This window comes from Alexandromys fortis, unplaced genomic scaffold (genome assembly GCF_014885135.2).
Source record: "Alexandromys fortis isolate MF-2015 unplaced genomic scaffold, M_Fortis_MF-2015_v1.1 scaffold_52, whole genome shotgun sequence".
Taxonomy (NCBI): Eukaryota; Metazoa; Chordata; class Mammalia; order Rodentia; family Cricetidae; genus Alexandromys; species Alexandromys fortis.
The window spans coordinates 7,423,221-7,448,317 of NW_026067929.1; the positions used below are offsets into that span (position 1 = coordinate 7,423,221).

Consider the following 25,097-nt stretch of genomic DNA (forward strand, 5'->3'; position numbering starts at 1 on the left):
AGTCCTGGCAGGGGGCGCAGTGCCGGGCCTGGAAGGCCAGTGTGGGTCGGTCACACTTGTTCCTGCTCCTCCCAGGCTTGGAAGCTGCCCGGGAGGAGGAGACCTAGCCCGCTCCACGTTCCAGCGGCCTCTCTATTCCGCCCTCCGGGCTCCCAGGAGCGGCCCCGCCCCTCCATAGTCCCGCCCACAACAGGCCCCGCCCACCAACCGAGCCCACGCTCCGGCCCCTAACGAAGCTCTCCGGAAATTGCCGAAGCCCCTCTTTTTCCTTCCTCTCCTTTCCCTGCTCTCCCTTTCCTTTCACCGGGGCTCCCTCAGCCGTGATTTCTCCCTCCCCCTCCTTCCTTCCCCATTGGAAAGCAAGATGGAGGCTCGCTGCTGCCGCCGGCGCCCGTGATAGCGGAGCTCCGCCGGCCCCGGCCCCCGCCCTCGCGTGTCCGCGCCGTTGCCCGCGCCCCGGCAGGCCACGCTGAGGCCGTGGCTCCGCGCGTCCGCCCCGCGCCAGGCTCGCGGCTCCCGGGCGGTGTCCTCGTCTATGTGGGCGCGCTCTTCGGGCCGAGCCGCCGCCGCCCGCCGCCCCGGGACTGTGCGTCCGCGCGCCGGGCGCGGGCAGCTGGGTGCTCGGTGCCGCCAGGCCAGGCGCGGGCAGCTGGGTGCGCGGAGCTAGGGGCGCGGGGCCCGAGGCGGGCGCGGCCGCCGCCGAAGCCATGAGCGGCAGCAGCGGCGGTGCCACCGCCCCGGCCGCGTCCTCCGGCCCCGCGGCGGCGGCCAGCGCGGCGGGCTCCGGCTGCGGGGGCGGCGCCGGTGAGGGCGCTGAGGAGGCCGCCAAGGACCTGGCCGACATCGCGGCCTTCTTCCGATCCGGTGAGTCCCGCGGCTGCCCCGAGCGCTCGGCCGGCCCGGCGCGCCCCGCTCTCCGGCCCGGTACAGCCCTGCGCGCTCTCGTCCCCGTCGCCGCAGCGGGGCTTGGCGATCCACGCCGGCGTGTCAGGTTGCCCACGCCGTCCGTGTGCTGCGGCTTGTTCCGGGCGCCTTTGCTCGCTTCCCCGGTGCTCGTCCCTTGTGCCAGGGTAGACACCCCTCGCCCTCCCGCTGCAGTGGCCACGGCCCCGCGGGTTGGGGCGCCGGCTCTTTGTCTCTCGCTGGAGGGCCGAGGAGGCGGCGGCGGAGACGGCGTGGGCGGAGGCCGGTGTCCCGGAGGACGAGCTCACCGGGGCCGGGGACAGCGGGCTGTGCCTTGTGTTGGTCTCCGGGCCGCTGGTAGCTGGATCCCCGACCCCATTATCAGCGAGTGTCTTGGCTCGGGGCTCTAGCCCATCATCTAGCCTTGGCGTACGGTTCTGTGAAACGGGGCAGCCATCGCACCTCAGCGAAGGGACCCAGGACGGTGGCCAAGCTGAAGCAGTGGTCGGGACGGCGGGGTCGAGCCATTGTCTCTGGGGGAGGCCCGGGGAAGGATATCTGGGACCGTGGTGGCCTTGGGGAGAGGTGCGGAGCCGGGGCTCGCGGGCATTGCGTGGGTGCCGTGGACCTGGAGGCAGTGCTGGGTGGTTGGGGGTCCGCTCTGGCGAGCCGGGGTTGGCGAAGGAGGAGGCTAGCGCGGAGCCCGGCGGGCGGGCAGGCGGGCGGGAGGGGCTCGGGTGTGCGGCTCAGGGGGCGTGACGGGGCGTCCCGGGGACCCCGGTGACGGCGCCTCCTCCCGGCCCGGCCCGGCCCAGATCCCGCGCGAGTCGGGCTCGCGTCCGCGCGTCCCTCGTCCCCGCGTGCAGTCCACTCTGCTTGTGCGTCCCGGAGGCGGCCGAGGGTAGCGGCGGCGACCCGGGGGCCTGCATCTCGGAGAACCGTCCCTGGCGGGCTAGGCTCGGGAGTGAGGATGCAGACTCCGCGCTGGAGAGCCGGAGAGGCAGGCCCAGGTCCGGTCCCGGCGAGGCAGGCGGACCGGGAGGGCGCGGGGCGGCGGTTCGCTGGCTTCCCGGAGAACTGTTGGGAGAGCCTCGGGGCCTGGTGAGCGGCCTGCACCGGGGTGAGCGCCGGAGGCTGATGGCTCAGGCTCTTCGTGGCTTCTTTCAAAGTCAGCTCCCAAATTGGGTGAGATCAGGACGGCAATCCGGGTCACGGGAAGCTAGCAATAGGAAGCGACCAGCCTTGGGCGAGGCAGAAGTTAGCAGAGCCGTTGGATACCTGGTTTAGTTCTGTCTTCTTGATCTTTGTCTGGCAAGGTTATTTTTGATTCGTCTTAACCGATTGGTTATGACTAGAAGTGACACATTCCGTCTCTGTGGTGTCAGCTTGGGTTTAATATACTCCCCAGTACTCCATCTCCGGCGAGGTCCTTGCAAAAAGCAGAGGTTTAGAAAAACACCAACTCCCTCAAATGAAAACTTTAAGAGTTCTTGAATTTATTTATTTTTTGGTGTGTGACTGGCTGGGTAGAGCAGAACTAAGCCGTGCTTCCTCCATGCCCAGAAGCTATCATTTTTCCTTTTTCTGTCATCTGTCACAGAATAATAGACTGACAAAATTCAGCATCTTGCTCTTAGAGAGGGTCTTGTGCCCTGAGATGGGATTTTTATTATTTATTTATTTACTTGGTGCTGGTGAGACTGAACTTTCTTATCTTTTATGAACCATTGAGGAATGGCTTGTTCCCAAGATTCCCCAAAGACATGCTGGCCTTGAGTGCCTCTCGTCACTCTGTTCCCTGTTCTTTTTTTTTTTTTTTTTTTTTTTTTTTTTTTTTTTTGTAGTCATGGGTTGCCTGTTCAGTTTAGAGTTGCAGTTCAGGTAATGCCACTTCTATATTCTTTTATTTCATGTGACTAGACAAATTGATTTTTTTTAGTTAATTGATTCATGGTCAGGAACCAGGGTAGGTTTTTGGATTGGCCTCAGAAGACCTGTCCCCTCTCAGGTGTAGTGTGCACCCCTTTTAGAAGTTATTTCTAACCCCCTCCCCCCTTGGGAACTTTGGATTCCTGTTCCAAAGCGTAGTGGTTGGCATCTAGGCCAATGGTGTCTACTACAGGATGCAAAGGGGCTGATAAGTTTGGCATGGGCACCAATCATGGTTGTAAAGATGGTGTTGGCTGGGGCCTTGTGGAATAGAGCAGTTAATGGCAGGGAACCCCCAGGACAGATTTGATTGTAGGAACGTGGAGGAGAATGAGTTGCTAATCCATCTGTATTGTCTTTAAGATAGGAAAATATGTTCCCATTGGCTGGGGAGGACAGGTAGGGTGTGAACCTCTTCTGGGTTCTTGGCCCTGAGCTTGCCAACACGTCCGAGGAGACAAAGGTTTTCTGTTGCTTGCCTTCACCTTCTCAGGCCTGCAGCTGTGATTGTTTGGCCCCCTTTCTGTTTGGTTCTTCTTGCTTCACTTTTGTAGCCATAGACTGAAACTGGTACCTGTGGTTGGATGAAAGAAAACGGTATCAGCTTAACAGAACTTTTAACAGAGCAGCTCGAAAATAGATGTCACCCCCCCCTTAAGTGGAGGTGTTCCAGCTGAGATGCTGCCACCTGCCAAGAGCTGAAGGTGGGTGCTGGGGACTCGGAGGGTGGGGGAGCTAGCCCTTGAGGACTACCCCCCTTTCCTGTGAATGTTCGTAGCTCCTGCACAGCTGTTGGTACCTACATGCTGTTTTTCACTTTTCTTTGACTCTCAGGGCGGTAGTCCTCGAGCATCCATCCCACTTTAGGTCTCTCCTCCTGCGCTGCTATTTTGTTGTCTTCTCCACGCTTTATTAAAGAAAAGTCCCTATGCATTTAGGTAATCCTGATCAGCCACCCTGAGGCTTGGCATTTACTGGCAGGCCAGTCAGTGCTAAAGTGGGTTGAGTGGGCAGCTAGCAGGTTTTTGTTTTGTTTTGCATATGTTAGTGGAATTTGGACATCACCTTTCTTTGTTCAGAGTGGAACGCTGAAACAGATAAGGAAACCCCCCCCAATAAAAAAAAAAAAAAAAAAAAACTAAAACAGAGCTACTGCAGAATGGAGCCGGACCAGCGTTTGCATTTTACAGATGAGGAATCCGACTCACAGGGAGGTCGTGTGGCTTTCTCCCAGTGTGGAACTGGGTACAGGTGGAATCAGGGTTAAGCCATGACTCCAGTGCTCTTCCCGGATGCCTGTCATGGCCAGGATGTTGCTTACATTAGTTCTCAGTGCCCCTGGGACCAATCACTTTTATTGCCAATCTATTTTGGGTCCCTGTCCTTGTGGCAATAAATCATTTTTTCAGAGCTCCGTATTTAACCTTGGTAGAGTGTGTGTTTGGGGGGTGAGGGGGACTTACATAAATGCATTATTTTTAACCTGCCTGGCATGCTTTGGTTGGCGTTAAATGAATGTGTGGAGAACAAAGGTTTGTGGTTATTCTGAAGTCATCACGCTGGGTTTGTTTCTTTCTAAGTCTTATTCTGGATGTCTCTCTGCGGCCTCTCTCTTCCCTAGGACTACATGAAGAGAATTGAGTGTGTCACTTTGTGAGGGAGCAGCGTGCATGCTTTTATATGCTTTGATATGATGGTTTCCTTTGGAGTACGAGCAGGCTTTTCTTCATAGTTAGGCTCTTAGTGCCAGTTAAGTTGTGTTCTGGAGCTGGGAAGCTGTGGTCCATTAAGTTCTAGAACAGCGATTGTGTCCTGAAGTAAGTCCTTGCTACCCTCCAAATTCTGAAAAGGAAAGCTGAAAAAGTGCTAGAGAGTGTTGACCTCCTCTTCTTAGTGGCTTTGCTAAGCTGCTTTAGAGGGCACTAAGGAATCTGAGATGAATAGGTAAATCCATCCATCCAGAAGTGACTTTCGAGAAATAACATGAGAACAGTAAAGTCACCACTGAAAGCAGCTTTCCATTGAGACATGGTGAGCTCGAGCAAGCTTGTTGAGGTGGGGCACTGGGTTTTCCCCCTCATCAATTTAACTAAGATTCAAGGGAAGGAAGATTTAGCGGAAGCTATTTTAACCCTTTTAACTTTTCACCAAGATTTTTAAATGAAGTCAGTGGTGGTGTTCAAAGTGAAATGTGGTTTAATTATGATTCTTAAAGGTATGATTAAAAATGCAATTAAAATAGTTTTTTTTTTTTTAAGAACTACCCCTGCCCCCCTGAAGACAGGGTTTTTCTGTGTTGCCTTGGCTGTCTGGGAACTAGCTCTATAGCACAGGCTGGTCTCTAACTCATAGAGCTCCACCTGCCTCTGCCTTCTTATTACTGGAATTAAAGGCATGTCCCGCCACTACCCAGCTTTAAAAAACTTTTTAAATGTTATGATGGATATGGAATTTGTTCCTAATGGAAAGTCAGAGGTAATGTTTGAAGTTATCAACTTAAATAAACTGTAGCTGATATTTATTTTGCCTACTCTTTACTCCTGCACTGAGAAAATAAAATGTTAATCTCATATTCTTGGCAGAATTCCAGAGAAAAGTCAAATTCTTAATCAATAGCCACACTTACTTAGAAAAAAAAATCACTTATGTTGATAGAAGTGAGCTCTGTTACACTATAAAAAGCAGCAGTGGTGACCTCCCTCATCCCTCATCAGTTCTGCCGTGGACTGGTCTTTATGACCTTAACTGCATTATCTTGACAGTACCGCCAGACGGGTCCTGGGTTGACAGTGAAGAAAGCACCTGGGTAGCAGTTCCACACCAGTGGAAGGTGCTTTCTGCTTGGGTGTCCTTCCCCTCGTTCCTGCTTCTCTGTCCTCTGGCCCACACACTTGGTGAATTGACGGGTGATTGAGGGATCTGCCTGGAGCACAGGCATGCCATGTTTCTTCTCCCTTTTTATTTAATCTGATGGGGCGCAGTGGCCAGGAGGGGCTGTTGCCCAGAACAGCAGCGCAGGATTGAACGTATTGATGGGAAACTTCTCCGTGACCACTGGGGAGCTGGCTGCTTTACTTTTCAGCCGGATCCACTCTGGGGTAGACAGTCCATGCTTGCAGCTCTGGATTGATAAAAAAAAAAAGCCTAAGGGTGTGGGGGAAGACTCTACTGGCCTTGGTGTGTGTCTCTTTCCTCTGCCTCCGTCCCTGAGTCTTCCTGATCTACGGTTTTTGATCCACCCCACCCCCGAGAAACCTTGTTATAACCAAATCTTATCTACTTTACTACCAGCTTATAGAGACCAGTATCTCCAACACAGCTCTGTTGTGATGCTATTAGGGCTCATGGGCCGACTTTCTTGTTTATGGGAAACCTCGTTTTTAACACTTATGGTCAGTATGTAAATATACAGGTTTTTATTTATTTATTTATTTATTTTTATTTTATTTTTTTTTTTAGAGACAGGGTTTTTTTTCTGTGTAGCCCTGGCTGTCCTGAAACTCACTCTGACCAGCCTGGCCTTGAACTCACAGAGATCCACCTGTCTTTGCCTCCTAAGTGCTAGGATTAAAGGCGTGTGCCACCGCTGCCCAGTTTCAGTTTGAATTTTTAACCAATAGTAGAAACATTTAATTTTCTTCATGGATGTGTTTTGATCTTAATTTCCTCTTTTTAGTCCCTATCCATGTAAGGAAGCCCTTTAAGATCGGAATAAGGAACTTCCCGCCTGCTTGGGAAAGTTTGTTCATGTGTCGGAGGGTGAGGAGCTGGTGGGAGAGGTTCACTAGGGGTTGCAGTGAGCGGAACTGCTGCAGGAGGATGGCCTCTCGAGCTGTCTGTCCTGAGACTTCGCGCTGTGGAGTGTCTGGTCTGATGGCCATGTGCTACGGAGTGCATTTTGTTGATAAACACACTCGACGTGTAGATGACTAGCCAGCCACGTGTCTATGACTGATAGCCGCCATTCCTGCCGCTCTCAGTGTTCCCTTTCTGGGGGTCTTTGCTGCTGTACCACAAGGAGAGGCGCACCCACAGCATGGTCTGCAGAGCCTCGACAGTCTCGGCACTGAAGCAGGGTTTCTGGGGATGGGCTGTCCCATCTTACTGTCTGCAGAAATCCCTGGGCTTTCTGACTTTGCAGCTACCCAGTTCTCATTCTGAGGAGTGAGTGAATTGCTAACATGTCCTCGGACCATGAAATAAACAACTGTTCCTGAACTTGCAAATGTAATTTCCACGTACAGCTCACGTGTAAAGGATAATCTCCGAAATTTTTAGATAAGAGTTTTTGGTACTTTTTTTGTTGTTGTTGGTTTTCATTTTTGATTTTGTTCCACTTCCTCTTCTTACACTGACCCCATAATACCTTTCAATTTATTTACTTATTTATTTACTTACTGTTTTAATTAGTTGTGTGGGTGTGCTCTCCAGGGAGAGCTGGTAGTCTGTTAGTATTTCTCTTCCACCGGCCACTTAATACTGTGATTCATCTGGTCCTGTGTAAGATGTCTCTCGTACCTTTTTTCTTTGAAACTAGAATCTCCTCTTCAGCATGTGGTGCGGTTTTGATCATGGATGAGTATGTCAGCTTCTTCTGAGGGTGCCTGACCTGCCCCATTTCACTCTTAGGAAGGCACCTGTCCCCTTTATTTTCCTAACAGAGGGAGAGAGTAAAATGACCTCACTGCAGAGTCTGGATTGCCATTTTAAAATTTAAATACATAGATCCTGGGATGTTGATGGTCAGACCTATAATTTAGTAGTGTAGATCCAAATAAAAGTTGAGTGAAAGATTCCAGGATACAGCAAGCATTTTCCTTGTGTTGGTTTGGACTCTATAATTTAGTTTCTGTTTCTCTTTTCTTTCCTGATGACAACAGATACTACTGTAACACAAATATTACAAGTAGCCGCAGATATCCAGGTGAGGTGTGATGGCCAAGTTGCTTTATTCGGCTCACATCTGTTGTGGACTACAGGGAAATCTTGATTGAAGTGTTGATCCCATGTCTTTGACCATCTGGACTGGATCTAAGTGCTGGGAAGTGTCTGTGGCTGTAAATGCAGTGTTGGCAGGATGGGAAGGGCAGGGTGAGCTAGCCAGGGATGTTCCTTTGGCCATCATCATGTAAAACATCATAATGAGTCTTAAGACTTCCTGTCTAACTTAGGAAAAGAGCAAGCGGGTATGAGGAGGACAGAGGCCTAGGAGCTTCTTTCGGAGTGACTGCGGGTGTCCTGGCTTTGTCTAGAAAGCTATTGCGTTGTCTCCACTTTTCCTTTGCTCTTTGTCATGTGCAAGCAGATTCTGTTGAGAGACAGTGGTATGGAGCAGCTTGATTTCTCCCTCCTCTTTAGTGAGACATTTCTTAGGCAATTGTTTTGGGTTCTCGTATATGTAAGGCTCATTTTCATCAACCCACTTCATTTGGTCTCTTCATAGTTGATAGACAGCATGATCCTTATGGGATTTTCAAAAAAAATTTCAGTTTTACTTCTTAGTATATGACAATTTCCAGAATTAAAAGGGTGGCTGGTTAGTGTGAAATTGTGGGTTACTTTTGACCCATTATTATACTAAGTCCTTTATTTCTTTTATTTTTTAAGGCTTATTTATTTATTATGTATACAGTGTTCTGACTGCATGCATATATCTATATGTATCTATACATATAGATATGTTTATATCTATAGGCCAGACCAGAAGAGGGCACCAGATCTCGTTATGGATGGTTGTGAGCCGCCATGTGGCTGCTGGGAATTGAACTCAGGACCTCGACCTCTGGAAGGGCAGTCAGTGCTGTTAACAACTGAGCCATCTCTCCAGCCCCCAGTCTTTTATTTCACAGTAGCAAAGGTAACAAAGGGTAGGTCTGCATCAGTGTAGTTGAGTTGTAGCAACTCTGTTACTTTTGCCGATTCAGGGTGCTTAGTTGGCTCTGTCTGCACTGGTAATTGCATTTAAAGTTACAGTTACTTGGAAAGGGAAGAAACTGTTTTGAGAAGTCAGATCTCGTGCTCAGCAAAGAAGAGCTTTACTCTGATTTCCTACTTGTTACCGTTGCACTCTGCCTTGTCTGTCGCTGTGTGGATTTAGATACATCATTGACATACTGCTTTGGTTTTGAACCACTTGAGAGTAAGTGGCAGATGGGATGAAGTCCATTGCCTCTAAATCAGTGGTTTTCAACCTGTGTGGTAGCAGATATTTCACGTATCAGATATTTACATTACAATCCATAACAGTGGCGAAATTACAGTTATGAAGTGGTTGGGGTCACCATAACATGAGGAACTGTATTAAAGGGTCGCAACATTAGGAAGGTTGAGGACCACTGCTCTAAATGGTTCTGTGTGTGTTTCTAAGAACAAGAAAATGCCCTGACGTAATGATGAAGATCAGGAAATTATCACTTTTTTTTTTTTTTTTTTGTAACCTGTGTAGGCCTTGAACTTGTGATCTTCTTGCTTTGGCCTGCCGGGCTGGGATTACAGGCCCATAGCACTGTACTTTCTGAGTACAATAACATCAAATAGATCTACCAACTTAATAAAATTCTATTTGTTCCAGAAATGCCCTTTTAACAATTAAGAAGTAAAAAAGATGATCCATGATGATTCTAAGACCACATATTACATTTATTTTTTATAGTTCCTTAGATGCCATCAGTGAGAACGTCTCCTTAGTTTTTCTTCTGTTACCTGGATGTTATTGAATATTGAATATTTGTACTGATGACTGTCTTGTTAGTTTGGCATGTATGAGTCCTCATTAGATTCAGGCCATGGAGGGTTTCTCATAATAACATGAGCAATCCTACCGCATCCAGCTTCCCTGCTTCACCTAGCTGCCCCCTGCATCCAGCTGCCTCACTGTCATCCAGTTGTTTTACTGCGTCCAGCTTCCCCCACCATCAAACTTCTTCATTGCATCCAGATGCTCCACTGCATCCAGCTTGTCCCTTGCATCCAACTACCCCACTGCCATCCAGCTGCTTCACTGCACCTAGCTTCTCCTCTGCATCCAGCTGCTTTACTGCCATCCAGCTGCCCCAGTTGTCTGCATCCAGCTGCCTCACTGCCATTCAGTTTGTCCCCTGCATCCAGCTGCCTCATTGCCACCCAGCTGCCCCACTGCATCTAGCTATTCCAGTGTGGTAGTGGCACTTTCATCACTTGGTTCAGGTGGTGACTCCAGGTCTCGTTCCCTTTGTAATTACTTAGTGTTTTGTGGGGAGATAATTTGAGGCTGTGCAAAACCCTCTTTCTTTCCTTTATTTCCATTGGTTAGTTGTGGTGTCTCTTGTAAATTTTGTCTGAATTACTTGTTACTTGGTTTGCCAAATGGTGATTTTTTTCTAACAGTATCTATCATTCTTTGTTATTGTTTTTCCACCATGAAGAAGAGATTCTCCTCCTGCTTAACTCAATGCGTGTTGCTAAGTGTGGCCTCATGAACTGCGTTCTGTGCATCATGTTAGTTATGGCCCTGCTGTCGTTATCTTTGCTGCTCAAATTGTCTGCAATTTGAACAGTGGCTTTGGGCTGACTCCCTTATCTTTTGTGACCTATCTCCATCATTTTATTTTATTTTTAGTTCCTTCTCACTTCATGGCACAATAAATAGTTCAAGGATCATCTTGTTTTTCCCTTGCCCAGCCCTGATATCAGCCATTACTGATTCATTTTAGCAGAGTGGGCACTAAGTGTGCTCATTGCCTGTAGAACCTCTCAGTGAACTGAGCTCATGAGTGTGTGTATAAATACTGCATAACCAAACACACACTTAACGTAATTACACAGTTACATTCATACTCAGGGCTCTTTCTGCACCTAACTGTAAGAAAAACCCTGGGTTGGACTCAGACATCTGGCTCATACATAGGGCGCTGCGTGTTCCTGGTTCCATGTTTTTTTGTTTTTTTTTTGCTCTGCTTTGATGGGGGAGGAGTCTGGATTCTCTTACCTCATGTGCAGGAAGCAATGGCAAAATGCTCGCCTCTGCAAAGCAGTGCACAAATCTTCAAGTTGAAAATGTTGATCAGCAGTTCTGGTCAGCAGATGAAGCCATGATCTTCAGCTCCCCAAAGGCTGCCAGACACCATCCGCAGCTTGCTTTTCTGTGATGCTCAGGGAGTTGGAAATAGGGAGACACCAAGAAGAAAAGAGAGATTAACTTCAAATAGATATGGTTTATTAAAATGACACGTATTGTGGGGGAAAGTTTGTTGTCTTCATCTCGTTGTCCAGTACTTGCTGGAGAGAACTAAAGGAGAACTAAGAAGGTGTTAGATCAGTAAGAGTACCTGGTGAAGTGTCTGCATGGGAGCTGGAGTGCACTCTGCCTCTTGAAGTCAGGAGTCATGGTTTAAAGATGCGGTGCTGGCTGCCTTTCCCAGAGACCAGCTGTGGTACATAATGCAGTGATGCTTCTGGCTCAGTGTGTGGTTTCTGGGAAGGATGCGAGTGTGAACTATACATGTGTGCGTACATATACGCACTTAGTTCTAGAAGTCATAAAATGGTGGGTGAGATTTTTTTTTTGTGTTCCAGGCTCTTCTGTTTGTTTATTTATTATTTTTTTGCATGAAATCATGATGTGGAATTTTGATCTTTGATTTGGGGAGATAGGCTTAATTTCATATATTGCATTTTGCGCTTTCTATAAATATTCTTGTTAAATTGAATTCTGGGAAATTTGGCCGCTGTACCTTCTGAAGTCCTTTGTATGACTAAAACGTTTTGTCAGAAAAGGATGGTGGGTTCTGAACACTTTAAGAATGATATTAGTCAAGTTGGAGTGTAGAAGGTCGTGACTGAGGGTGGGATGATTGCTGGCAGGCCAGCTGTTCCTGGGAAAGGCGTTTGAGGGGTGATAGCAATGGTTTGTGTTAGAGAATGGTTTGTATTATTAGGGGTGATAGCAATGGTTTGTGTTAGAGAACGGCCACCTTTTCATAGCAGTGTAAATGTGAAAACCACTGAATTCTATTTTTTAAGTGAGGTGAATTTTATAATACTGAAATTAGAAACAAATGAAAGAAAAGGGGCCTGAATGTCTTCAGTTTTGGGGTGTTTTCTGTGACCCCCCTTCGAGGAAGGCAATGGTAACCTGGTTGCATGCAGGTGGACATAGAGCCCACAGCCTGTTGGGACAGACTTGAGGTTACCGAGTGAAGAGGTCTCCTAGGGAAGGTGGACCAGAGTCCTCAGGGAGAGCAGCACTTTACTGCCATGCCCGCTTCTCTGGCGATTGCCTTGTGACCTGATCCCTGTTAGGGAGCTTTCTGCTGACCCCTTTTTGTTGTTCATGAATGGGAGCAGCGGTGGGGGATGGAAATCACTATTTGACAGGAGATTATGACCTGATCTCACTTCTGCTTACAGTCTGGTGGTATATTTAAAATTTTTGTAGACCTTAGATTATTTTTTTTTAGTAAGTTTCAATGAAAAGAATTGAATTTCCTTCCTATTAGTGGTCTCAGACCGGGTGAGTTGGGTAGGAAAGGGCGTGGCTAGGCAGGGCGAAACTGACAGTAGTTGAGGTCTTACAGAGTTGGGGTAGTTGACAGGGGTAGCTTTTGGCTGTGTTCCTTCCTGTGTAGAGTGGTGTTAGCATGATAGCAGATCACAGGCCGTGCTTTCCCAAGGAAGCTTATGCACCACACATTAGAGGCACTTTTCCTCACTTAGCATGTTGGGGGCAAGGTGTGGAATATTTGGTTAGATTCCAAAACAGATGCCATTAATTTGCAGAAAGGCAGTTCTGTGTCAAGAATTATCATTGTCCGTGCTGTGGAGTTTAGGTGAACTCCTCTGTACAGTCGACACGCCATAGTGTGCTTTGACATGAAAGCAGACATCTCAGGAGGAAGACAGGCTTTTGTGAGGCTTTGAAATTTCTTCTGGGTGTGGTTCCTGAAAGAAGTGAAACTCCAAGACTTTTGTTCTTTGCAACACTGCAGATGGAAGTTTCTGTGCCACAGCTGTTCAGTCCCAAAGAAATATACAGAGGCTTATATTAATTAATTATAAACTATTTGGCCTATTGCTCAGGCTTATTACTAACTACCTCTTACAACTTAAATTAACCCATAATTCTTATCTATGTTTAGCTACGTGGCTTGGTACCATTTCTCAATAAGGCACTCTGAAATTCTCTGCTCTAGTGTATACACTAAATGCACATAAAGCAGACTGGAGGGCATATGCTAGACTCAGTACCTGCAAAGGGACCAGAGGCACTGGGACAAGAACCTCTTAGTCCACTGTCCTGTTGGGTGGTGACCTCCATGGGATGCATACTCTGTCATCTGTGTTTCTTAGTTCCAAATGCCTGGCTTAGCATTAGTTAGCACTTGAAGTGGTTTTCATCTTCAAAGGACTTTATGGTCATTATTTAATATACATGACACTGTAATGAACAAGCTGTTTATCCTCTGAGCAGCGTCAGTATGCCGGGTGCCACACAGCTGGAGAAGACAAAAATAATGTTCTGTCCAGTGGGAGTTTATAGTCCAAAGACGCAAGATGATTAGGCAGGTTCTCTTTTGGCCTCCTTTTAAAATGTGCTGGGGAATAATGTAAAAGTTAAAATTAAAGAGATGATTGGCGAGCACAGGCTATGTAATTGAAATTGCCCTCAAGGTGAAAATGAATTTTGAGATGCTTTTAAAAAGACATAGCACGTTAGGTCTCATTTCTCACACATTGCTTGGTAGAAGTGGTGTCTGCCTCTGCTGTAGGCTAGGGCGGCAATGCAGACCATGCAGAATCTATCTCCGTCCACTTGCACCACTCATCCCAAATGCCTGCTTATATTCTCAGTGCATTGAATGCTGCATGACAGTGGAGAATGCATGTGAGGGCTAGTGGATTCCCGAGCTGCAGACCCGATCCACTTGCTCCCCAGCCTTGGCAGATCCAGGCTCAAGGGGAGCTTGGACTTGGCCCATCAGCATGTCCTGCACTGTGTCCAGCACTTCTTGCATGTGTTTGCTGGTCCCTCCTCCTCTGTGGTTTGTTTTCCCTACGAGCTCTGCTGCCTTTGGGAAGGTGCACTTGTCTGTCCTGTGCATGCTTCCTGTGGTCCATTGGTCTTGGCATGGCTCCTGTGTACAGCTGCCTTTGGCTCTGGTTCCTTGCCCTTATCTCTTCCCTTGTGAGTGTGAGCTGCTGGGACCTCTGCTCCCACTGTAGCTCCCAGGAGAAGCCTAGTGAGCAACTCCTGATTTATACCCATGTTTCCTTAACTCAGACCAGTGCAGTACCTGGACTTTAATAAGACACAGGATCTCTCATCTCGTTCTAGGATAGTGCCCTGAAATCACCCAGATGCATATGTAGACGGGTCCTCTAAGCTATCCCTTAGCTAAGTTGTGGGCTCTGGGGATATATAGCTGTCCAGTTATGTTATAATAAACATCCGAGGCCAGTGCTTGCCAGGAAAATGTGTCTATTTACCTCACAGTTTTGGAGGCTGAAAGTTTCAGCTTCAGGCTCCGGAGAGGGCCCCTGAGTGCTCCACATCTTGGCAGATACGTGGCTGATGAGAGTACATGCAGGCAGTGGAAATCCCACTGCAAGACAGGAAGACAAAGTGATTCAGGGTTCAGGCTCACTCTCCATAGCTACTGCTCTCACGAGAACTAACTCAGGCTCTCAGGAAAACCACCTGAATCCCTTCTAAGGGCAGTTCTCCCTGTGACCTGGGGATTTCTCATTAGGCCCCACCTCTTAAATACCTGTCCCTTCTCAATAGGACCACACTGAGGACCAAGGCTCTAGCTGGTGTGTGTGTGTGTGTGTGTGTGTGTGTGTGTGTGTGTGTGTGTGTGTATCCTTTAGGTATAAGACGTACACACACTCTAGCAGGGACCTCAACCAGTACTGAGTGAGGGGTGCTAGTGCGGTTGTAGAATCCTTCCATCAGTGTAGCTGGCGCAAAGGAAGAGCCTGAGAATGGCCATCTATGAGGCACACGTGCTTTGTGAAGGAGAGGACACCACTGGCCCCAAACTAAAGAAGTCACAGTGTTGCCATGGAGATCTCGCACCGTTCTGAAGGGGAGTGGAGCGATCACATCATAAATGATCAGAACAGATGGCTTGTCATCGGCGTTCTCTGAACCCAGACTCTACTGATACCAGAGCACTGCAAATGCCAGTTCTTTGTTCTTTTACTGCAGAGATGATAGAGTTCATACGGAGTAGGATCCAGAATGGGTGATAACTGCCATAGACCCGGTGACAAGCAAACTGTGACAAGCGGTGGTGACGTGGGGTGGTGGTGCATTCGAGGCATCTTGGAATGGCCTCTTTAACTCTGCCCTTAGGACACACATATAATTTGTATTTTTTTTCAGTTTCCTCTTAATAAATTTTTTTTTTTTTTTTTTTTGGTTTTTCGAGACAGGGTTTCTCTGTGGCTTTGGAGCCTGTCCTGGGACTAGCTCTGTAGACCAGGCTGGTCTCGAACTCACAGAGATCCACCTGCCTCTGCCTCCCGAGTGCTGGGATTAAAGGCATGCGCCACCATCGCCCGGCTCCTCTTAATAAATTTTATACTGTCTCTTATTGTTATTTTTTGATGCTGGAGAATCAAACACAGGATCTTGTGCAAACATCCCACCCTTGAGCTATAGTCTCAGATCCTTCACTTATTATTTTGATAGCAAGAGTCAGGGATGTCTATATGTATGTGTGTATATATGTGTGTGTGTGTGTATGTATTTACATGTATGTATGTCTGGTAAGTGAAGTGTGTGTGTGTGTTTTTAAGGTCTCAGTATAAGCCTGGGTTGCTTGCCTTGAAGCATTACATCTGTCTCACTCTCCTAAGAGCTGAGGTTCCAGAAGAGCACCAGCAGTTACCTCTCATCGGGATCATTTCATCTCCTGGCTTGATAGAAGCCGTGATACAGTGTCAGAGGTTTGTTGGCAAAAAGAATATTATAGGACCGTTTTAGGTTTAAACAGTACATTTACTCCCAAGATCTTTGCACATATGGTCAGCTGAGTCAGGGGGAGTTTTTGTGAGGCTGTCTCTCCAAGGTTTTTAACCTCTTCTGTTCTGTCCTGGGATGAGGTAACCTTTTGACTGTACCTTCCCTTAATTAAGAACAGTGGTCTCTGGAGGAAGCTTGACTGATTTGGCAGATAATACAGACACTCCATGCAGCCTGTTGCTCCTCGTTTTCACCATGATTGCAGAGAGTGAATAGGTGCTGAAAACACTCCACACGACGGAAATGGTAAATAATTCTGTTAGTGTCACTTAAAATAAAAACTTACATTTGCGTTGTTATTAATATAGTTGTAGAGTCTCTCGTGCTGAAAACATTTTTCTCTGCCCCTGGATTCTTGTCGTCTTAGCAGAGATCCACAGCCAGTTAGCTTGCCTCTTTCTGACGTAGTAATTTTTCTGTATCGTGAGTCATTCAAGTGATGTATGTCCTTTGACACTTTCATGTCAGCGATAGAAAGATTGTCTTAAAGCATCATCAAAGTGCCTCTGGGTTTCTGGGTATGTAGTTCAGTCCTTAACTAGCTTGCCTGCAGGAAGCCCTGGGTTTCTGGGAATGTAGTTCAGCACTTGACTAGCTAGCCTACAGGAAGCCCTGGGTTTGACACCCAGCGCTGTGTAAAAGCAGAGTTTGAGACTAGCCTGGGCTAAAGGAAACAACAGAAATCACCACCACCACCACACAACAACAGAACATCTGGAGAACAGTTTTAACAGAAAGTCTCAGCCAGTAGAGTGAGGGAAGTGAGGGAGTCAGCATTACATATCGGGCTCAACTCCCTGATAACTGGGTGCAGCAGAAGGGGTTAATGCCGTCTGCATGACTTATAAGGAAGTTGTCCAGGTGTTTAGATGCCTGACTTGAGAGGCACTTGGTGTTGTAAAAGTTTGTGGCTCTGTTGTGTCTGCCCTTCCTCAGAGTACTTCGGGAAGGTTCCAACAGTGGCCTCTCCACCAACCAGATCACTGTTACCTTTGCTCAGCCTCTTGCCCCAGTGTTGATAGGATTCACCTTTCCACTTAGTCATCCTCTGTCAGTGACTCTACAGGAGAAACTTCCTCATTGTGTGCTTAAGTCAAATTCACTGTATATCCTGAAATAAAGGTGTTCTTTTACATGTTGAATGACTTAAAAAAAGTATCAGCTGCATCTCAGGGCCCTGAGAACTGTGGATCAGGCATATGCTGAAGCAGGATGGATGGCCATTTTATGCTGGCCTGTGGATGTGCAATGGCCAGGACCCCTGGTTCCCACTAAACAAAGAACTGTCTGAATAAAAATGGGTGGATTCTAGAGGTTTCTACCACCCTCGTTAGCTTAGCCTCCCTAAACCGTGTTTTCATTTTATTTCTCCAGTTGTCTGTCTGCCATTCTTTCTCAGGCTCAGTGTTTCAAAGGGACTTTCCTTGCTCAGGAGAGTGATTCACCTCCAGGTCACTCTCTTGCCTCAGCCATTCTTAAATAGCCTTCTCTGCCCAGAAGTAGGCTTTTCCAGGAGGCCCTGTAAAAAGCTGTCAGAAATCCCCTCCTGAGAGCCCTGTTGACTCCTCCTGGTGCCATTCTTAGGGCTGTGTCTGGTGAGCAGAGTGGCCAAGGGCTGCTGGGCACACCCACTCATCCTAGCTTGCAGAAGTGATTTCTTCCCAGAATGAACACTTAATTTTCCCCGTAGTGTTTCTTTTCTCCTGTTTTATCTTCTCTGACAGTCACAGAGCAGGTAGGCAGAGCTAGGAGGTTTTGCTTGTTTGTTTTGTTTTTGTTTTTCTGGGACAGGAATTTAGGAGAGATTACTGTAGAGCATTGATTCCCAACCTGTGGGTCGCAACCTCCATAGGGTTCTCATATCAGATATCCTGCATATTAGATTATTTACATTACATGTCGTAATAGTAGCAAAATTGCAGCCATGAAGTCGCAACAAAATAACGAGTGAGGAACTGTGTTATAGGGTCGGGGTGTCAGGGAGGTTGAGAGCCACTGCTGTAGTCTGGATTTTCAGCCCCCAACCATGGGCAAACACCCGAGGGGAGTTGTGCCCGCTGAGGTGTGCATTCCTCCTCCACCCAGGCCGGGTCTTTCTCTGCCCCCCTGCCTTCTCTACCTGTGCCCTTCATCACCTGTCACCTGGTAGTCACTGGGCTTGAGCTAATCACTTTAACTAGTGTTATCTGGATTAGCATTTGCGTTTGTTGTGATGCTGGTAAACTTGGTTTAGCGTATAAACCTGATGGCCATTATTTATTTATTTTGGAGCCATTTGGGCTCTTTTGTTAAACTGTATTATTTCTTGAAAATGATTTTGGCTCACCTCTGACTTAGCACACATAATTTTTCCTTGATGATTTATTTCCAAGCTCTAATCACCATTGAGCGTCCGTCTACTCCTATTTGTGCCCTTAGTGCGTGGGAATGAGCACAGAACGCTGTACCCCTAGTCTCGGGGGCCGGTTCCCTTCCTGTCGCTGGAGGCAGGTTAACCTTTCAATCAGCAGACTTGGACAGAAGCCCCAGACATTTTATGATATGATGTCCTCAGTGATAAAAGGTTTCCTGGGAGCAGGAAGAAAGGAAGCGAGAGTGAGGGAGCATGTTCTTGCGGATGACGGGGTTCGGGGGAGGCTTGATGGGAGGGTGGTAGAGGATATCTCCTGCTTGCTTGGCCATGTTCTTGTTGCTGGTATTGACCAGCTTAGTGTTCACTGCTGCTCAAGTCCTGTTTTGTGCCAGGCCTTCCGACTGTTGATTGCCAGGGGCACTGTGGATCCTGTTGGTCTTTGCTGATTGATCCCAGGGTGGCTCAGTCACAGTAAGGAGAATGTGAAGAAACCTCTGTTACTGGGTTTCCTTTAAGACTTGAGAGCTTATTGCCTATGGATGTTTTCCAGTGTCCATGTCAGAGTGGTCACATAGCGGATAGGTAATTTCAGGGAAACAGTCTCGCTGGGAAGACTTCCTGAGCTCTTTGACAATACTTTTATGGGAGTATCTTCCATACGTCAGTCCAGAATCTTGCAGGCTCTTCTCTGGGTTTCCTCTTTTTTGCATTTTAGTTACATTTCTGGGACTTTGCCCCACTCCTCTTGTCTCCCTTGTGGCTTTATTTATGTCAGCCTGAGAGCAGGCCACAAGGCCCTTTAAAGTGCTCAGGTAGATATGAGGCCAACCCAGTTTTTCTCACAAATAGGTCATGTTGTTTCTACTAAGTAGGATTTCAAAGGCTCCTTAAAGAAAAAGTATTTTAAGAGTGGTGGTGGTGGTGACCAGCATCTAATCCTAACCTTGTTTATGGGACTCACTGGGAGCATGGTGGTTTCTGGAAAGGCTTGGGTGAGCAGCAACAGCCACAGGATGACCAGGGCCTCTGTGTCCACACTAGTAGACTGAGTGATGGGCCTGGCAGGAGCACCTGGTCCCTGGAAGCTGATAACTTGGAACCTACATAGCAAGGGCCTAGTCTATCAGCACTGTCTCTAAGGAGGGTACTGTGGGCCTCTCCCTTCCTGAAGTATGATTTCTTGCCTTTCTTGGTGATTAGAGAACTTCACTCTTGCGAGTCTTCCTGTGTAAGCCTTTTCTCTACAATCCAATCAGGACCCAGGAAGGGAAGACATTACAGTGGGATTTGTCAGCCAGCCCCCCAAAGAATGGGACTAAGTACTGCAACAATCCTTCGAGACGTTTTTAGGATTCTAATATTTCAAGATCTCTAGGAAGCCTGACTAGCTATGGAAAGCAGCTGTGTTCACAGGTGAAATATTCATAACTCAGATTAGCAAAATGCTTTATCACTGGTTCAAGGGCCGGGTCCCCCCTGTGTCTGATTTGTAAGTGAACTTTATGTATGGTTTACAGAGCAAATGCAAGAAGTACGCTGTGGAAAAGTTTATATAGTCTCCCAGTAGGGGCTTCTCACACAGGTGAGCCCCTATTTTTAATTGTCTGAATGTGTGTGTGTGTGTGTGTGTGTTTGTGCATGTGTGTAGAAGCCTGAGGAGTTCAAAAGAGTAAGCCATTTGAGCTACTAGTAGTTGTGAGTGGCCCAATGTGGGTGCTGGTAACTGAACTTGGGTCCTCTGCAATAGCAGCCTGTGCTCTTAACTGCTGAGCCATCTCTCTGATCCATGTCCATGTATTTCTCACATAAGAGCAGTTATATAGTTGGCATAGAACTGTTCATTTTTTCCTGTGGTTGATTCAGGAGGGCCATGTTTGACTTCTGTAGAATTGTCAGTTGATTTGTATTATTGGGGTGTTGTTGAATTAAGAGCGGCGGCAGGGCTGCGTCCCCGGCACCCGGCCGCCCTCATGGCTAGCTTATGCCCGAAATAATTACACGGAAACTGTATTCTTTCAAACACTGCCTGGCCCGGCTAGGTCCAGTTTCTTATTGGCTAGCTCTTACATATTGTTCTAACCCATTTCTAATATTCTGTGTAGCCCACAAGCTGGCTTACCAGAGAGGATCTTAACCTGCGTCTGTCTGGAGTGGGAGCATCATGGCGACCCACTCACTCAGCTTCTTTTTCCCAGCATTCTCCTCTGTCTACTCCGCCTACCTAATTTTCTGTCCTATGAGGGCCGAGGCAGTTTCTTTATTAATAAGAAATCACTCCCACATCAGGGTGTTGCTTTCCAGTGTTGTATATATGTGTGCACATCCTGTTCTTCTCACCCTTTCAGCTGATCTTTGTAGTAGGCCTCCCTACTAGTTAATTCCCAGCTGCTCAGTCCAGAGATAACCATACAGAAGCTGTATTAATTAAATCACTGCTAGGCCCATTAGCTCTAGCTTCTTATTAGCTAACTCTTACATCTCAATTTAACCCATTTCCATTAATTTATACTTTACCATGAGGGTCACGGCCTGCCGGCAAGGTTCCAACATATCTGTCTCTGGTGGTTCCAAGGCTTCCCCCTGACTCTGCCTTCTTCCTCCCAGCATTCAGTTTAGTTCTCCCACTTAGCTAAGTTCTGCCTTGCTATAGGTCCAAAGCAGTTTCTTTATTAATCAGTGGTAATCACAGCATACAGAGGGAAATCCCATATCAGCTATTCACTTTGATGGTAGGTGCCATGGCTCTTCCGTGTTTGCAGTTTGAAACACGAAATTCATGTCCCTACGTGTGAATATTGATCTTTTACTCCATGGATAACGTATTGAAATACAGATGTGTTGCTGGAAGTGTTGCCAAGAAACCCAAGTCTGTCTGGAATTCCTCCTAGAGGAGGCTTTGCCCATGGGTTGGGGAGTATGGCCAGCTCTGAAGGCTGGCAGGTGTCCTGGCAGCCAGTGTCCCCAGAGAATCTACTGAGAAGGTTAGCTTTGTCACCACTGCTGTGTGAGGTTTGCTTTTTAGTTGTGTTATTTGAGATGAGTACATGGTTTAGTTTCCTGGCCTTTGTTTTGCACAGAATTAGAGAGAGTTTTCGTGGTTGCGTTCCTCACTTCTGTTAGAATCTCAGGACCACTGTGGCTGCCTTTTTTGTTCGTTTCTCCTTTTTAGGTGAAGACGCTCCCCTTTTCATTTTTTCTGCTGGATTAGCTTTCTGTTGCTGTGATAAGCACCATGGCTAAATACAGCTTGGGAAGGAAAGGGTTCATTTCAGCACACCACTTCTTGATCAGGATGTCAGGGCAGGTGCTCAGAAGCATGAATCTGGAGGGAGGAGCTGATGCAGAGGCCATGGATCAGTGCTCACCCTTTCTTCAAGCACCTAAGACCACCACTCCAGGTGATTATGGACATTGCCCATAATCAGCCCTCCCACATCCGTAATCACACGAGAAAATGCGCCCCCACCATCTGCTTGCCCACAGACCAGTCTGGCGGAGGCATTTTCTCAGTTGAGGTTCCCCCTTCCCCAGTGACTGTAGCCTGTATCAGGCTGACATGAAACCAGCTGGTACCTATACTGTGTCTTCCTTCCTGTAAACTTATGTTTTCACAGTTCAAGAGTTGCATTTTTAAGATCTCTTTCCTTTTTATTGAGAGCATCTGAGTGTCTTCCCCAGTGAGTCCAGATTCTGTTAACAGGCTAAGATGAGTGGTGTGTGGAAAGCTGGGAGCCGGGTAGTGTTGTGAGTTTGCTGCAGAGTCTCGGAGAGTAAGCTGCCTTGGTTTATAAATTCCTGTACGTTGGCTTCTCTTGTGGGCAATCATCAAGCCTTTGACGTTCTTTTTACTGTGCTGGAGTGTTTGCCTTATTCTCATAAAACACGTGGTGGAATGCGGCTAAACTGGTTTGTTGCAATTCCAAGCAGCAGTGGGAAGAAAAGTGTTTCCAAGTACAATTGTAATTTCTTTTATTGAGTTTATCCTGAGTTTTTTTTCTTTTCTTTTTTAAAGAGGACCACCCACCAGTAGATTCAAATCTACCTTCAGAATTTTGAAAGGCATGGTCTTTTAGAACTAACTTGAAAATATCTGATCTTTAAAAAAAAAAAAAAAAAGGGGCTGGAGAGATGGCTCAGAGGTTAAGAGCACTGGCTGCTCTTCCAAAGGTCCTGAGTTCAATTCCCAGCAACCACATGGTGGCTCACAACCATCTGTACTGAGATCTGGCGCCCTCCTCTGGCGTGCGGGCATACATTGAGGCAGAATGTTGTATACATAATAAATAAATAAATCTTTAAAAAAAAAAAGAAAATATCTGTTAAATTGATGATATTTGGATAATACAATCATGCTGAGACAGAGTATATTTTGGCAATTAAAGCATTGGTTGGCGGAAGAGCTTATTATTCAAAGGTAAAGGTGGGCAGTTTTCACAATCGCAGACAGCAATTTAAGAATCAGGGCTTAATTAATGATGTAACAGAAAGTAGACAAAGCTTCCAAGAGCAGAGCTGAGGCCGGCGCACGTCAGGGCACTTCCTGGGCACTGAGGACATGATCTTCGCAGTGCATTCATTGTCTAGGGTGAGTATTTCGTATGTCAGACAGACAGATTTTCTGCGTATGCCAGATAGATGAACTGTCTGACTTTGTAACTTGTCCTAGAAGGCCTTTTTTGTTGTTGTTGCTTCATATTAGACATGGAAAAGTTGAGAATAACAATTTTTGTGCTGTTTATAATATAAATAATATTTAGCTTTTTCTTTCCTTCTTCCCTCCCTCCCTCCCTCCCTCCCTCCCTCCTTCCCTCCCTCCCTCCCTCCCTCCCTCCCTCCCTCCCTCCCTCCTTCCCTTCATTTCTTTCTTTCCTTTTGCAGGAGAGAAAGCATAATAGTTTGGGTAAATTGTGATGAGAAATTTTTGGTTGTGTTTGCAAATATGCAGATAGTTTGTTTTTCATCTTTAACATTGTACCATTATCCTTTGATTTAATTACTAATTAAACAATCTTTAAAGCTCATTCATTCAAGGCATTTAGTGAGCATAGAATATGTGTTAAGTAGGTAATAAAACCAAGACATTTACTAAAGTTGATTTATGGCCCTTGAAAGGAAATATGTTTTGTGTGCATAGGTAGCAAATTATATTTCAAAAATTTCTTTATGTTTATACATATGCGTGTTTTGTCTTCATATATATCTGTGTATCAGATTCATGCCTGGTACCTGTGGAGGTCAGTCTCCTGGACAGTTGGGAGCTACTAATTGGGTGCTGGGAATTAAACTTGGTTCCTCTAGAAGTGTAATCAGTGCTCTTAAGCTCTGTACCACCTCTCCAGCCCCCAGGAAAATACTTTATTAACTTCAACTCACTGCATTAAAATATTATAATGAAATTTAGGTATGGGCCATCTACAAAGGAACGCATAATCTCAGTGGTGGGTGATGCTATTGATGATGACATGCTAGCCACTATCAATGGTGAGGACTGTTGGAACTTGGCTATGAGATTCCCCGTTCTTAAATGACATCCAGCGTTTTCTTATACTGAGATGTCATGAAGTTACTTCGGGCGAAGGATTGGAAAGTCTTAGAAACCTATCATATTAGTGATACTAAGAATATTTTGAAGGTACAACCAAGCCAGTGTTGCCTAAGAAAACAAAGAACTCAAATATTTGATTGTTACTACTTCAATGTGTATGACCATAAAGAATGAGCCAGTTTATGTTTAGCTAAAGTTATATATGTAACAAATTACTGTATCATTGTAAAAGAAACAAAATGTTTTATAATAGCTTGCTGAACAGTACCATCACAAAGAAAGCCAGCCTGTTGGTGTCTGAAGGAAATCTCTGCTTTTGAGCAAAACTTACAGGACTGTAGTGTTTGAAAGACTCAAAAATTGCACGTTTTAGGTGATGCTAGCTACGCAAGTCAGTCAGCCAATTATAAACTGTGTGGGGTCAGGAGGCACAGCCAGGGACAGCTAGCTGGGGGTGGCACAGCTGGAGTGACTGCGCAGATGCAGGCATGCTGCTGCAGGCTGGGTGTTAGGGAGGCTGACTAATCATTTCTAACAGGACTGTCTTAAAGGGTTCCTGGCTTTTGTTGCTGCTATTACTTGGGTATGTTTTTAGGCTTGAGCTTCTCTGATTAAAAGATTAGGAAATGAGAAGAGGTGGGAAAACAAGATGACCGTAATTAGATTTTGAATAAATGCATAGCCTTTTTTTTTTTTTAAAGGATTAAGAAGTAGGAGATGAAATCCACTCAGAAGCAGCAATGCCTGGACAAACCTAGCATCTTGATTTACACTGAGCTAAATTACAAAGTCACGAAATTCACCGTCATAGCCAATGACAGGAACCCTGTTGTCTTGGACACAAAGGCTCCTGTCTTCTCCCTGTCAGTCACCCTCAAGTGGCAGTCAGGGTTGACCAGCATGCAAAATGAAGCCCTTTCTATTGCAGAACTGGATTAATGGAGTGGGCCACTTAACAATGGTTGATTAAGCCAAACACAGGCGTGCCGTTGCAAAAGAGGAGTGGCTGTGTCACTGTGGTGACTACACAGTGAAGCGTAGCATTGTGCCACTGCCACAGAGGAGCACTGAGACCCTTGGGTCGGCTAGGCCGCTGGGTTTCAGAGTAGGGCAGCGTGAGCTACGGTCATATAAGTCTTGTCAGCGAAAGTGTGGACTCACAGCTCATAGCAGCTTACAGCATCGAGGCAGGTGTTGTATCTGTGGTGCTAGTGGGTGGACCAAGAACTGACCTTGATAGGGATCTGTGGAGATGGAGGTGGATGGAGGGTCACTGCAGCCTGCATTGTGGGGTGCAGCCAGCCTTTCAAATTGCTTCCAAACTTTTCCAAGTGCAAGCCACTTTCCCACTACACCCCCCC

The 25,097-nt window shown here is 46.8% G+C and overlaps 1 protein-coding gene across 5 annotated transcripts in view; it reads left to right on the plus strand.

Moving 5' to 3' along the window:
- The first annotated feature begins 242 nt into the window (after nt 1-242).
- Nucleotides 243-25,097, plus strand: part of Trio (trio Rho guanine nucleotide exchange factor) — a 282,243-nt gene continuing 257,388 nt past the window's right edge. Inside the window, exon 1 of one of the 5 annotated variants that reach the window (XM_050144824.1) lies at nt 243-864. In XM_050144824.1, the coding sequence (XP_050000781.1) occupies nt 708-864 (157 nt within the window). In that variant the 5' untranslated portion in view covers nt 243-707. Of the gene's footprint in view, nt 865-1,652; nt 1,914-2,073; nt 2,089-25,097 lie in introns of those variants that run through there. The other 4 variants (XM_050144821.1, XM_050144819.1, XM_050144822.1 and 1 more) reach the window with 4 other exon arrangements.